The 14,806-nt window shown below is 49.0% G+C and overlaps 1 protein-coding gene across 3 annotated transcripts in view; it reads right to left on the reverse strand.

Annotated features, from left to right (window-relative positions):
• Positions 1-12,283: 12,283 nt before the first annotated feature.
• CLHC1 (clathrin heavy chain linker domain containing 1) overlaps positions 12,284-14,806 on the reverse strand; it is a 29,685-nt gene continuing 27,162 nt past the window's right edge. For all 3 annotated transcript variants that reach the window (XM_075064422.1, XM_032773299.2, XM_032773300.2), the window contains one exon: positions 12,284-12,627. In XM_075064422.1, the coding sequence (XP_074920523.1) occupies positions 12,428-12,627 (200 nt within the window). In that variant the 3' untranslated portion in view covers positions 12,284-12,427. The remainder of the gene's footprint in view (positions 12,628-14,806) is intronic.

Consider the following 14,806-nt stretch of genomic DNA (forward strand, 5'->3'; position numbering starts at 1 on the left):
TGGTACAGATGCAGGGGAGGTGGGGCTTGTCAGGGTGAGGGTTTCATGGGCTGCTTAACAGGGGAGCACCAGCTGCTGCCAAGGGGGTCCACATGCTGGACCCCCATTTCCCATATCCCAGGGACTGGTAACCTTTGGCACGTGGCCCATCAGGGTAAGCCCCCTGGCGGGCCGGGATGGTTTGTTTACTTGCCGTGTACACAGGCTCGGCCGATTGCGGCTCCCACTGGCTGTGGTTTGCCACTCCAGGCCAATGGGGGGCTGCGAGAAGCCTCGGCCAGCACATCCCTCATCCTGAAGCCCCACATTTGCCTGGAGCCGCGATCGGCTGAATCAGACGCAGCAGGTAAACAAACTGGCCTGGCCCACCAGGGGGCTTACCCTGCCAGGCTGCATGCCAAAGGTTGCCGAACCCTGCCCTATCCCCTTCTCTTCACCATCCCATGCCCCTTCCCCATCATTCCATCTCCTCCCCATCCCACCCCCTTCCTTCCCCACTGCCTCTGTCCCCCTGCCCTGCCTGCCCCACCATGGGCACTCACTGTTGTACAGAATGAAGGATGGTTCCTAGCACACAGAATGGAGCTCAACCAGCACTAGGACCCAGAAGGTGGTGTCCAGCTGCAAAGTCCCCAGAGCTGAGCAGCACCTTCTTTTTTCATCCTGGCTATGCAACTCTGCAGTCAGAGTAAGTATGCTCTTTCCACCCACCTCCCCAAGCCCCCACCCCCGCCTCTTCTCTGCCTCCTCTCCCCAGATGAGCATGCTGCAGCTGTGCTCCTCCCCCACCCTCCTGCTGGCAAACAGCTGATTGGCAGCAGGGAAGGGGAGGGCGGGAAGGGAAAAAGTTGTGAGAAGAGACAGGGGAGGGGGAGCTTGGCTGCCCTACTGCAGCAGGAGCCTCACTGCAAGGAGCACCAAGCTTCTGCCCCCTGCAGGAGAGAGCAAGGGTGTGTGGAGAAGAGTGGGCCTGGTCGGGGCCCCCCTGAAGTGTGGGCCAGACTCCATGGCACCAGTGGCTCCATGGTAAATCCGCTACTGACTGCAAGGAGAGCAACTTTCCTTTCTTCTTCAAGTGCTGTCCCTGTGGGTGCTCCACTCTAGGTGAACGTATAGCAGTTCCCCCTATGGTCAGTGGGACTTTGGAGATGCGGCAGTGAGTACCGTAGAGAGTACCGTATGGCCTACTATGGTGTCTGCCCTGGTGTCTTGCGTGATAGCATAGTGTTTGGCAAACGTGTGTTCAAAGGACCATGTAGCCGCTTTACAGATGTCAGAAATGGGTACGTTATGTAGGAAGGTAATGGATGTCGACAGAGCTTGAGTGGAATGAGTTCTAATGCCTTCAGGCAGTTGAATATTTTGAATAAGGTAAGAAGATCTGATGCAGTCAGAGATCCACTTGGACAGACGTTGTTTAGAGATAGCTGTACCTTTCGATCTTTCGGTGATGGAGACAAAGAGTTGTGGAGATTTACAAAATGGCTTAGTCCTATCTAAGTAAAAAGCGATTGCTCGCCTGACATCGAGAGTATGCAGAGTTGCCTCATCTGGAGTTTTGTGAGGTTTGGGATAGAAAGTAGGTAAATATATAGGTTGGTTAAGGTGGAAGGTGGATGCCACCTTAGGGACAAATTTAGGATGTGGTCTCAGAGTGACTTTGTCTTTGGAGAAGATTGTGTAGGGATGATGGGCCATCAGGGCACTTATTTTACCTATTCTCCTTGCTGATGTTATTGCAACTAAGAAAGCTACCTTCATGGACATATGGAGAAGAGAGGAGGTAGCCAAGGTCTCAAGTGGAGGTTTCATGAGAGTGTGAAGAACAAAGTTAAGGTTCCATGTAGCCACTGTTGGGTAAACTTCAGGCACAGATTTTGCAGGCCCATGAGAAATTGTTTTATGGTGGGGTGGGTAAAGAGTGAATAACCTAAGAGGTCATGGAAGGTGGTAAGCACCGCCAGGTGCACTTTGATGGAGCTGAACGAAAGTCTGCCCTGTTTTAGTTTCAGGAGGTAGTCTAGAATCTTAGGGAGGGTTACCATATTGGGCATTAAGTGATTATGTGAGCCAAAGGGCAAAACATTTCCACTTCTGCAGGCAGGGCTGGTGCAACCCATTAAGCGACCTAGGTGGTCGCCTAGGGTGCTAGCATTTCTGGGGCGGCATTTCGGGTCATTTGGTGGCGACCATGGTGGCCGGATTTTCGGCTGCCCCGGTCGTCATCGGCATTTAGGTGGAGGGACCTGGGGCGGGGAGGGGGGGTGCGAGGAGGGCCGCTGGCAGCAAGAAGGGGCGTGGCATGCAGGGGAACCGCTTCCCATCGCAGCTCACCTCTGCTCCGCCTCCTCCTCTGATCACGCTGCCCCGCTCTGCTTCTCTCCCTCCTAGGCTTGTGGCACCAAACAGCTGATTGGCACCATAAGCCTGGGAGGCAGGAGAAGTGGATCGGCAAAGGTGTGCTTGGGGTGGAGATGGAGCAGAGTTGAACTAGGGTGGGGTGTTGCCACGAGGGGGGTGCCTCAGGGCGGAGGGGGAGAGTTGCCATGGGGGGGCACCCCAGGGCAGAGGGGGGGAGCTGCCGTGGGTGGGGGGTGCCTCAGAGTGGGGGGGCAGGGAGCTGCCATAGGACTCGAGGGGTGGCAAAGTGGAAGTTTCGCCTAGAGTGCAAAACATCCTTGCACCCGCCCTGTCTGCAGGTAGGTTTTACGAGTGGAAACTTTTCTACTGTGCATGAGGACGTATCGGACTTGCTCAGAACAGGCTAGTTCAGGGGTCAGCAACCTTTCAGAAGTGGTGTGCCGAGTCTTCATTTATTCACTCTAATTTAAGGTTTCGTGTGCCAATAATACATTTTAATGTTTTTTAGAAGGTCTCTCTCTACAAGTCTATATATTATATAACTAAACTAGTGTTGTATTGTAAAATAAACACGGTTTTCAAAATGTTTAAGAAGCTTCATTTAAAATTAAATTAAAATGTTGATCTACATGCCCGCCAGCCCGCTTAGCCCGCTGCGGTCTGGGTTCTGTTTCATCTAGGCCAATGCATGGGCTGAGTGGGGCCTGGACCGGGACCCTCAGCTGGGAAGGGTCTGGCAGCCAGAACCCCAGACCGGCAGCAGGCTGTGCGGGCCACGGCCAGGACCCTCAACGGGCAGTGGGCTGAGCCGCTCAGTCCACTGCCGCTCAGGGGTTCCATCCGTGGCTCCTGCCAGCTGGGATCTCGGCTGCCAGACCCGCTCACCCGCTGCCAGTCTGGGGTCCCGGCCCTGCCACTACAGTGGGTACCTACCTTCTCCCTGGTTCTGGCCCATTCTCTTCCTCTCTCTGCACTGAGCTGAGGGTGGGAGTGGACCGAGCACAGGGCTGGGGGTGAAGGGCCTGGCCAGGAGCTAAATGAGGGAGGGGGCTCAGGGTTGGGGCAGGAGGTTTGGGTGTGGGGACACTTAACTGGGCAGCTCCCATTTGGTGTGAGGAGTACAGGTGGGAATGTGAGTGGGGGTGCAGGAGCTCCCGTCTGGTGCTCAGGGTGGGGATGGGGATGTGCAGGGTGCATGGGATGGGAGGGTGCAAAAGTCAGGGCAGAGGACTAGGCACATGTGAGGGGGGTGCAGGTGTCAGGGTAGGGGGGCTGGGTATGTGTGGGGGTGCCGGAGTCAGGGCTGGGGTCATGCGGGGGGTGAAAGAGTCAGAGGGCTGGGTGGTACAGGGCTCAGGGCCGAGGGCTGGGTGTGTGTGTGTGGGGGGCGTCAGGGCTCAGGGCAGAGAACTGGGTGACTGCCCCCCCTGCTCCGCCAATCCCTCCCCTGCTCCTTGTCCCAACTACCCCCTCCTGGGACCCCACCCCCTATCTAAGCCTTCCTGCCCCTTGTCCCCTGACTGCCAGGACCCTACTCCCTACCTGTCCCTTGACTGCCTCAACCCTTATCCACACCCCCGCACCCAGACAGAACCCCCCCGGACTCCCACACCTATCTAACCCTTCCCCACCCCCTGACAGGACCCCCAGAACTCTGGACCCATACAACACCCCCCTGCTCCCTGCTGCCCAACCTCTCTCCACACCCCTACCTCCTGATAAGCCCCCCCCAGCTCCTTGTCCCCTGACCATTCCCTCCAGAGACCCCCACCACCCTAACTGTCTCCCCAGGACCCTCTTTGCTCCCTGTCCCCTGATTGCCCTGACCTCTATCCACCCCCCACCCCCTAACAGATCCCAGGACTCCCATGCCCCATCCCCACTCTGCTCCCTGACTGCTCCCTCCACAGACCCCCCACCCCTAACCACCACCACCCGGGATCCCACCCCACCATCCAACCCACCCTGCTCCCTGTCCCCTGACTGCCCCCACCCCTTATCCAATCCTCACCTCAGCCCCGGACCCCTTACCATGAGGCTCCCCGCTGATTCGGACCCCTGCCACAGCGCGCGCAGCGCTCTGAGGGCCGGGGTGGGGCTGTGTGCGGCAGCAGGGCTCCGGATGAGCAGTGAGCATCTTTTCCTCCCCATGAGCCAAACGCTTCCCCATGGGAGCGCGCAGCCCTGACTCCCAGAGTGCTGTGCATGGCAGCAGGGCTCCAGGGGAAGGGGGGAAAAGGTGGGGGACAGGTTGATGGCCCCAGCGTGCCATTAAAAATTGGCTCACGTGCCATCTTTGGCACACGTGCCATTGGTTGCCGATCCCTGGGCTAGTTCATGAGTTTGGAACCATGAAGGAACCAGGCTGTGACGTAGAGCTTTTGGAGCTAGAGGTGAAGAACCCGTCCGTTGTTCTGGGAAAGGAGATCTGGCCTGTTGGGAAGAGCCCATGGATGACGGGAGGACATGCGGAGGAGGTAAGGATATCACATCCGTCTCAGCCAAGCCGGGGCAATAAGGATGACCCGGGCCTTGTTGTCTACAATCTTCTGAAGAACCTATGGAGTAGAGGGATTGGTGGGAAGGTGTACAAGAGAGAGTTCTTCCACAGAATGAGGAATGCGTCTCCTAAGGATGAAGTCCCGAGTCCCGCTCTGGAGCAAAACAGGGGACATTTTTTCTGGGTTGTGGCAAAGAGGTCTATTGATGGGGTGCCCCAGAGGAAGAAGAGCTGTTGAAGTATTGCGGGATGCAGTTCCCATTCGTGCTCTGTCAAGAAGGGTCTGCTGAGTGCGTCGGCAGTAGTGTTGTGGCAGCCTGATAGGTAGGAAGCGATGATTTGTATTTGATTTTGTATGCACCAATTCCACAGTTGGATAGCTGCCATGCAAAGGGAATGTGATCCGGCTCCCCCTTGTCTGTTGATGTAGTACATAAATGCTATGTTGTCTGTTAAGACCCGAATAGATTTGCTCTTTATGAGGGGAAGAAAGTGAAGGCATGCTCACCTCACTGCTCTGAGCAAAAAGAGATTTATGTGTAGGTGCGTCTCTGATGTGGACCACCAGCCTTGTGCCCTATGTCCCCCTAGATGCGCTCCTCAACTGATTAGGGAAGTATCACTGGTGAGCATGAGTGTTGGAGATTGTTGCTGGAAGGAAACCCATATGCAGAGGTTTTCTGGTCTTGTCCACCAATGTAGGGAAGCTATAACATGGGGAGGAGGAGTTAGCAGCGTCCCTAAGGTGTGTCTGTTCGGTTTGAAATTGGAATTGAGCCAGCCCTCAAGACATCTCATGTGTACCTGGCGTACTGGACCATGAAGGTGGTGGTTGCCATGTGACCAAGGAGCTGTAGACAGATTCTTGCCTGTGTCTTGGGACGAACAGAAAGCATGCGTATGAGCTGTGTGATAGTGAGGAATCGGTGATATAGGAGCGAGGCCCTGCTCTGGATCGAGTTGAGATGAGCTCTGATGAACTCTATCTGTTGTGTAGGTGTCAGGGTGGATTTTTGGATGTTTATTTGGAGGCCTAGGCTGTGAAAGAGGGAGATGGTGAAATGGGTAGCTTGAAGTGTTTCACCATCGGCATTTCCCCAGATAGGGGAAAAGTGTGATCCTATGTTTGTGGAGGTATGCCACGACCATGGCTAGAGTTTTGGAAAAGACTCTCAGTGCTGTGGGGAGGCCGAAAGGAAGAAATCTGTATTGAAAATGGTTGTGACCGATTGTGAATCGTAGGAAGCATCTGTGAGTTGGATGAATTGATATATGAAAATAAGCATCTTGTAGGTCGAGGGCTGTAAACCAGTCCCCTTGATCCAGTGCAGGAATTATTGTGCCCAGTGTGACCATCTTGAATTTTTGTACCCTCATGAATTTGTTCAGTCGGCATAAGTCTAGTATAGGCCTCCATCCCCCATTTTTTTTCTGAGTCAGGAAGTAATGGGAGTAGAACCCTTTCCCTCGATGTTGCATTGGCACACGTTCCACTGTGCCTAGCTGGAGGAGGTGCGCCACTTCTACACGAAGGAGGTGCTCATGAGAGGGGTCCCTGAAGAGAGAAAGGGAAGGGGGAAGGGTAGGAGGATAGGATATGAATGAGATAGATTAACCGGACTGAACTATTTTGAGGACTCAGTGGTCCCATGTAATTTGCTTCCAGGCATGTTGGAAACTCTGGAGGCAGTGGTCAAATGGGCTAGTAGGCTGTGGAATCAAGGGGTGGTCGTGCAGACCCTCGATCAACGTTTCAGAATTGTTGTTTATTCCCAGATGGGCGGGAGGTGGTTGCTTAAGATTTATTTTGTCTGAGCTTAGGGGATCTAGCGCGATTCCTATTTACGTCGTATGGTTTGGATTAAAGCCAATAATATTGTTCTGTGTGCGGTAGGTAGGGTTGGTATTGTTGTCTCCTGGGAAGAGATGGGTGACTACCTAGGGTGCGCAGTGTCGCTCTAGAATCTTTCATGGTGTGAAATAGTTCATTGGGTTTTTTGGAAAACAGTTTGTCTTTATCAAAGTGGAGGACCTCCACTTTGGTCTGCAGACCTTTAGGGATGCCAGATGCAGAAAGCCATGAAGATCTGTGCATAACCACAGCAGTTGCAGCAGTACGGGCTGCTTTGTCCGCCATGTCTAAAGAGGCTTGTAGGGCCATTCTGGAAATCAATTGTCCCTTGCTCAGAATTGATTTAAAGTCCTCTTTCCTGTCCTCTGGAATGTAGGAGGCAAATTCAAAAAGTTTATTGTAGTTATCAAAGTTGTAGCTGGCAAGGAGTGCAGAGTAGTTTGCAATCCTGAATTGTAGAGTGGAGAACGCGTAAACCTTGCGACCCAAGACATCAAGGAGTTTAAGGTCCTTGTCTTGCAGGGTAGGCCGAGATTGTGGCTGTTTCGTCCTATGTGCGACTGCATCAATGACAAGAGAGTTCGGTTGTGGGTGAGAAAATAAGAAGTCAGCGTCCTTAGCAGGAACATAGTATTTACGTTTTGCCTTTCTGCAGGTTGGTAATAAAGAAGCTGGAGTTTGCCAGAGAATGTTGGCTGGTTCTAGGAGTGCTCCATTTATAGGGAGCGTGATCTTTGTGGGTGCAGAGGGTTGAAGGATTCTGAGGAGTTTGTATTGTGCCTCCAGAACCTCTTCTAGGGGGATGTCTTGACCGAGTGCCACCCTCTTGAAAAGCTCTTGAAATTGTGGAGGCGGAAGGGGGGAGAGAGACGGCTCCATCCAGAGCAGATGGAGAATTAGGGTTCGGTGAGTCAGGATATAGTTCGTAGCTCACGTTCTCAGGAGGTACTTTAGAAGTGGATGGAGCTGGAGATAGAGGCACAGAAGTCTGAGGATGAGTGATAGGAAGATATGGCCAAGGGTACCACTGAGGCCAAGGCATAGGGTAGGAGAACCCAGATGCCACCCATGGGGGGGCGAAGTAGGGAAACTGAGGCTGGTGGCTGTGGACTACAGACTGAAGTGGGAGAGGTTCCAGTAGAGGAGGAGACGCAGGTGGGGAGAACTCCGCCTGTTAATGTACATCGGGTTAGATATCAGAGAAGGTAGCCAGCTCAGGTGCTGAGAACGGCTGTTCTAAGAATGAGCCCTGTGTTTCCAGAAGCAGAGAGTTAGGCTTAGGCGGCACTGAGAGGTCACACAGAGAGGAACTGTTGCTCCTGCTCCCTGGGCTGTGCTGGGCCTGGACTGTGTTCTAGCATGTTAGCAGGTGAAAGTGAAAGTGTCAGCAGTGCCGCGGGTCTGTTGGAGGTGTCCTGCATGGGGTCCACTGCTGGTGCTGGGGTAGGAGACAGGCTTGGTGCCCATGTTTTTCCTAGCAACAGGGCAGAACGCACAGCTGGCATCATGGCTATTTTTCTCGCAAAGGGAGTCGGTGCCGCAGAAACCTTCCTTGTATGGGAGGTTGGGTTCCTGCCTCCACGGTCTGTGGGAGCCGCAGTTGAGGCTGTAGAAAGAGCTGAGGCACCTGCCTGTGGCTCTTTCAGCACAGAGGTTAAGGATCTCACAGGAGACCCTTTACCCTTGTCAGACTCTCTCCTATGAGACTGCCATGCTTCTCGCCTCTGTTACAGAGAGGGTGAAGCAACGTTCCCAACCAGTTCAGATCTGGTCGGGGAGCGTATGGGAGCAGGTTTAACTTTCCGTCTCCGAAAGCAGCTGCAGGGATTTTTCCATGAGAAGCATTGTAAGCCGCAGGTGCCTGTCGCACCAAGCCCTTGACTTGAGGCTCATATAGTGGAGGCACTTTGCGGGGATGTGGGTTTCCCTGAGGTATTTCACTTAATGTGAGTGCCCATCCCACCGTAGCATGGAGTCCTGAGAGGAAACACTTTTTGAATCCTGAAGCCCTTGGCATTGTGAATTAGAAATGACAGAGGAGAGTGTCTCAGCAGGAGACAAGCCTGAAGAGAAAAAGTATTTTTTTAAACTATGTAACTAAGTAAACTATGTAACTATACTAACAGAAGGGAAACAACTGGGATGTAACATACGTATTTCTGTATTCTTTGTTAATTTTTCCTGCAGAGACCAGGGAAGAGAAGCAGTACTGCCCCGAGTCCTGTCTTCAGCCAGGGACGGTTGAGAAGGAACTGACGGGGGTGCAGGACGCGGGTGCTCAGGAAGATTCCAACGAGATGGGAGATACCAACTGAGAGCCTGAGTCCCAACCAGGCACTGCTACTGAAAATCTCCGATCAACAGTGCTGGGACACTCCGACACCTAGAGTGGAGCACCCACACAAAGAAGAAACAGACTTCTGGGATGGAGGTTAGCACAACTCATTAAAAGAGCTTTAAACTAGGAACTCAGGGAGACGGGAAATGCTCATGTAATCCATGGCCTGAATTAACATTGAGAAAGGAGTAAAATCAAGTAAGAAAGATACAGCAATGGAGAAAGGAACAGCAGTGGGTAGGAGAATGGACATTAAGGGGAAAGATCATGCCAATATTAATGAAGCTAACAATCAGTAGGTGATACTGGCAGAAATAACTGTACCAATTTGGCAGGACTGTGGCAATTTGGCAATTAAGATGTTTGTACAGGAAGCAAGAATCCTGGTAACAAAAAGGATGAACTAATAGTACTGATGCAGGAAGTGAAACCAGTTATAACAGAGATAACAGATATAGTAGAATAATAGTCATGAACGAAGTACAGATATTGAAGGGTATGTGATGTTCAGGAAAGAACAGAAATAAAGGCAAAGATGTGCAGTGGCATTGTAATACTAATGATGAGGTAGACTGTAAAAAAATTTAATAAGGGATGGACTGGATAAGACAGTCTGTTTGGTTCAAAATCACTTTGGAAAAAAAAGGTTCCCATGGATAGTGCTTGGAGTATCATAGACCCCCAGCAATCCAATCTGGGTATGGATAGAGACACTCTTTAATATATTTAATGAAATGAAATTCTACTGGAATTGTATATTATTGGGAGACTTTAACTTCCTAGACACAGATTGAGGACAAGTTGCTACTAATATAGCAGGGCCCAGATTTCCAGGATGTGATAGCTGACAGGTTTCTTCACCAAATAGCTGCTGAACCAACAAGAGGTGTCCGCCATTTTAGATTTTGGTATTGATGAGTAGTAAGGACCTCATAGAAGAACTGGTTGAAAGGACAACCGTTGTTTGAAGTGATCATGATCTAATTTCAGTTTACACTACATGAAGGATAAATAAAATACAGATGTGCATTCTTCCCATTTATATTGGTATTTGATGTTTCCAGCTCTCATGCCCACACCTTTGAAAAGCTCTGCTAATGCAAACCAGTTATTTGTTGGCAAAGGTCGTATTTGAATAGCTCCTTCTTCCAAGGTTGTAATGCCAGTCTCTTAGCCAGAAATATGAACCAAGTAGGATCATGATTGTCTCTGATGGTGTAATTCATTGTCAGATGTGCACGTGCAAACACTCACTGGAGTTAATAGGAACTGTCCACAATATCTCTGAAAGCAAGAATGTGGCCCCAAGGAGCTACTGTCTTCCTTTCTTCCAGAGGTCCCAAAATTTTATTAATTTCATTGGCAAGGGAACTTCGTGATGATTCAACTAATTTACGTTTGATGGCAAAAAGAAGTCTCAGCTCTGAGTGATCAATGAGTGATCAATGTTTAACTATAATTCATACAAGCAACTAAAACAATACTTAGGTTGGAATGTTGTTAGAGCTCCCTCAATTGCTTTACAAGAAGAACTACACAAGAATGTGTTCCATTATCTTTACATCATCATCATCATCCAATGAAAAATCTGACCACTCCTTCCTGTGAGGTAAGGATTGAAGAGGATTTCTTGAGACAATTTTTCATGCTATTTTCTGCACATGTATCTGCGATCTTCTTCCAACCTTCCAAGGTACAGACCGGTATCATTTAAAAATACTTGTTCCGTGCATCTGATGAAGAAAAAAAAATATGTGGTGGCATAGTATTTGCCCCTAGTCCGTTTCTGCTTTGCTATATATAAACAAAGGACAGAAGAGGCATGATCTTAGGGGATAATGACTATAGATCATAATTCTTTTTCCAGTTAGATAAATTCTAAGGCCAAGGACCAAATAAAGAGATAACTGATCAAAATCCACAGAAAATAGTGGTTTACTTTATTATAAAGATTAAAACGCCACATCTACCACAGCACTGAAAAATCATGTCTGAAAACCCTACAACTAGCAGAAAGACTGGAAGTGTGTGGCCCAGTTCTGCCCTTTTTTTTTTTCTTTTAAGTTCAATAGATGTTTTGCTGTTGACTTCAGTGGAGTAGGATAAGGCCATCAAGTTGGAAGTAATCATCACTGCAAGGGGAAAACCAAATAGGTCAAGTTGCCAAAATTACATGGTCAGAAAGGTCCTTAACTTTAAGAAGAAGTACAGGAACTTGCAGCAGACCCTACCAAAAGTGCTAATCTGAACACAGGACTGAGCAAGGCAGGCTGTAGCAAGATGGCAAAAGACTTATTTTTGATCTCAAAGGAGTACTATGAGTAGTGAGATTGCAGAACTGGGCCCACTGTAAAAGAAGGTACTTAGTTATTTTAACAACTCTCTTGTATACGATTAGGGAAATAGGAGCATCAATGACGCATAATTTAGGATTTGGGGTTTCTGGAAAGTGTCAATGGACACATGGTACAAAGGGAAGAAGATTAACTATGTGTTTCTTAAATTCGCTGAATTAAATTTGTTAACACAATTAACAGGGCCAGTGCAACCATTTAGGCAAAACTAGACAGCCGCCTAGGGTGTCTAGTGGTTGGGGGCGCCTAAAGCCCCCTCAGGCGAGGAGGTGGAAGGTGAGCTGGGTGGAGGGTCGCGTGAGAAGGGCTGCCCACAATAACGAGGGGGGGGGCGCACAGGAAGAACGCTCCTGCCCCCAGCTCACTTCTGCTCTGCCTCCTCCGCTGAAGCCACAGCCTAGCTCTAAAGTCTCCTCCAACACAATCAAGCGCACAAGCCTGGGGCTGGGAGGAGAATTAGAGCAGCGCTGATGTGCCCAGTAGAGGAGGCGGAGCTGAGGTGAGCTGGGGCGGGCTACTTAGGCACGGTTAGTTTCCGCAGGTCGTCTCCCCAGGCAGGGTTAGCTGCCGGGAGGGGGGGAAGTGGGGGAAGGGGGGGAATCGTCCCCCCAGGCGAGGATAGCTGCCGGGGGGTGGGAGTCTCCCCAGGCAGCGTTAGCTGCCATAGGGGAAGGGGGGGAAAGGGGGAAGTCTCCCAGGCAGGGTAACTGACATGGGAGACAGGGGGGAGAGGGGTTAGCTGTTGTGGTGGGGGGGTAGCCGCTGCGTGGGGGGCTCCCTGGGTGGGGGGCTGAGTTAGCTGCCGTGGGGGGGGCATTAGCTGGGGCAGGTGCAAGGTAGAAGTTTCGCCTAGGGCACGAAACTTCCTTGCACCGGCCCTAACAATTAAATGATTGCGACCTCAATAACTTTGTATTCATTTTATTGTCATTTACAATTGAATTGCTCTGGAACTTCCCAGATACTGTAATTAAAATAGAGAAATGTGACATTTACATAAGTTCACTATAAGTGTCTGTTAATTACATCTTACTGTACTTACTCTTCTCACCCATGTTTATTTCCTCTAACAGTTGTAAACCATGCTCTTTGTGATCAGTATCAATGAGTGAGAGGATCGTAGCCCCAATGGATAATAATGCTGGTTTCTCATTCCACTCTTGAGTTAGACAATGAATTAGCTCAATACTAGGACAGTTTTTCAGTAGGAATAAGTAATCATCTGAAAACAAACATCCAGGTCACTATATATTTGTGAGTGTTCACACAAACACACAAGCATGATAACTCTGATTCTGATCTCACTGACCACTGTAAATCAGGTGAAACTTCAATTAAGTTCGTGTAAAACTAGTATATGTGAGATCAGAACCTGGTCTCATTTATCTGGAAGAAAAGATAAACAGCACAATAATTAAATTCACAGATGATACTAACTAGGGAAGTGTTGCAAATATCAAAGACGACAGAAATAATAAGAGATACCTTGAAGTTGTTAGAAATATCGGCAAGAAATAAAATCAGACTGGAAAATGCAACCTAACAGAACAGAGGAATAATAATCTGAAGAAAGATATTAAATGAGAGAGAGATACTTGGAAAGCAGCAATGTTGAAAAGGGGCCTAGGGAATTGCAGAGTGCAAAAGTGATATGAACTTGCATTGCTATACAGCCACAAAGAGAAGCTAATGTGATTTTAGTTTGCTTACACAGAGGCATCACATCCCAGAACAGTGAAGTGATAACCCCTCTCTCTATATGGCACTGGTGAGACAGCACGTACATTAGAATGCTGCAACAGTTATAAGCACCACAGCAGCAGCTTCAGCAGATGCAGACTGACATGGACAGGATATGAATACTGTTTACAACCTCAGATACCTGTCAACACAGAGAGTGAAATTCTGGCCTCATTAAGGTCAATGATAAAACTTCCAGGACAAAGAAAAAAATATTTAGAGTGGGGCCTAATAGCCTAATTTTGATGGATCTATGATTCTGCTTAAGGTGCGTCTCTATTGTTTTTGGAGAATTCACACTGACCAGTCTCAGGTACTATAAACGTTAACTGCTGATGGTATGGTATCTGAGCAAATACATAATGTTTTCTGAAGTAAGATAGAAGAGTTGACCAGATGGGATTTTTACATTTCTCTGTTCAAGAACTTGGGTCAAGCTGAAAAGAATAACCAAGAGACTTTAAATAGATAATTTTGCTCTTTTCTGAGGTACAGAATGTGCCCCAGATTCTTGTCTGTGTTAGGGCTGCTATTTTGTTGCTCCACTGTCCAAAGCAAACCTAAAGCCACATAGCCACCTGCAAGAGGATCACTCCAGTGCAATGGATGCTTTGTTGCTGTAGAACTGGTCTAACTGCTCATATACTATCCACATTCATGACTGTCAGCGTAAGGGACATAGCTGGGGAAAGGGGGCATGACCAGTTCAGCAATCCTTGATTGCCATGATGGCAGCATGGGGCTATTGCCAGCTAGTGTAAATTAGAACAGCATGTAGTCTGCTCTAACTCACTCCAGGGAACCAGCCCAATACAGCCAGTTTAGGAATGGGGGAGTACAAAGGTGCCACGAAGCCACCTTTGCACCTCTTTTCCCCCCACAAGTTGTGTTGTATACCCCTTGGGTGCAGCTGAGAATCAGGATCTATGCATCCAGTATGTGATGTAGTCTTTATGCTGCCTACTTCTTTGACTAACATAATCAGACTAATCAACAAGACGAGATATTTTGAGGGTGCATTTGCAACTTGTTTACAAGGTAAAAACTCTGAAGCTAAATGATCCACACTTCCAATATAAAGAAAAATCAATTTTAACTTTCAAATGATGTAATCACTAATACAGAAAATAAATAGATGCCTCAATTTATTTTAGGCCAGTAGCTTAACTTTTTCATTTTGTGGAACAACTTACAAAAGAGAGATCCTCTGCTGAACCACATCCCCTTCTATAACCCACTCCTTCACTTTTCCTACAGCATTCACTATCTCTTCTGAATGTGCCCATAGAACATATTTTGCAGATCAGTGCTTTGCAATATTACACTCTCTTAGGGACATAAATATGGAACAATATGTCATTGCCAAGGAACTATCAACCCCCTACAGGCCAAAGTGGATGCTATTCAAAAGTGGCCTATCCCAAAGTCAAAGAAACAGGTCCAATCATTCTTAGGCTTGGCCGGATACTACAGGCGATTTGTACCACACTACAGCCAAATTGCTGTCCCACTGACAGACCTGACCAGAAAGACACAGCCAAATGCAGTTCAGTGGACTGATGAGTGTCAAAAGGCCTTTAACCAGCTTAAGGCAACACTCATGTCTGACCCTGTGCTAAGGGCCCCAGACTTTGACAAACCATTCCTAGTAACCACAGATG

This window comes from Chelonoidis abingdonii, chromosome 3 (assembly GCF_003597395.2).
Source record: "Chelonoidis abingdonii isolate Lonesome George chromosome 3, CheloAbing_2.0, whole genome shotgun sequence".
Classification (NCBI taxonomy): Eukaryota; Metazoa; Chordata; order Testudines; family Testudinidae; genus Chelonoidis; species Chelonoidis abingdonii.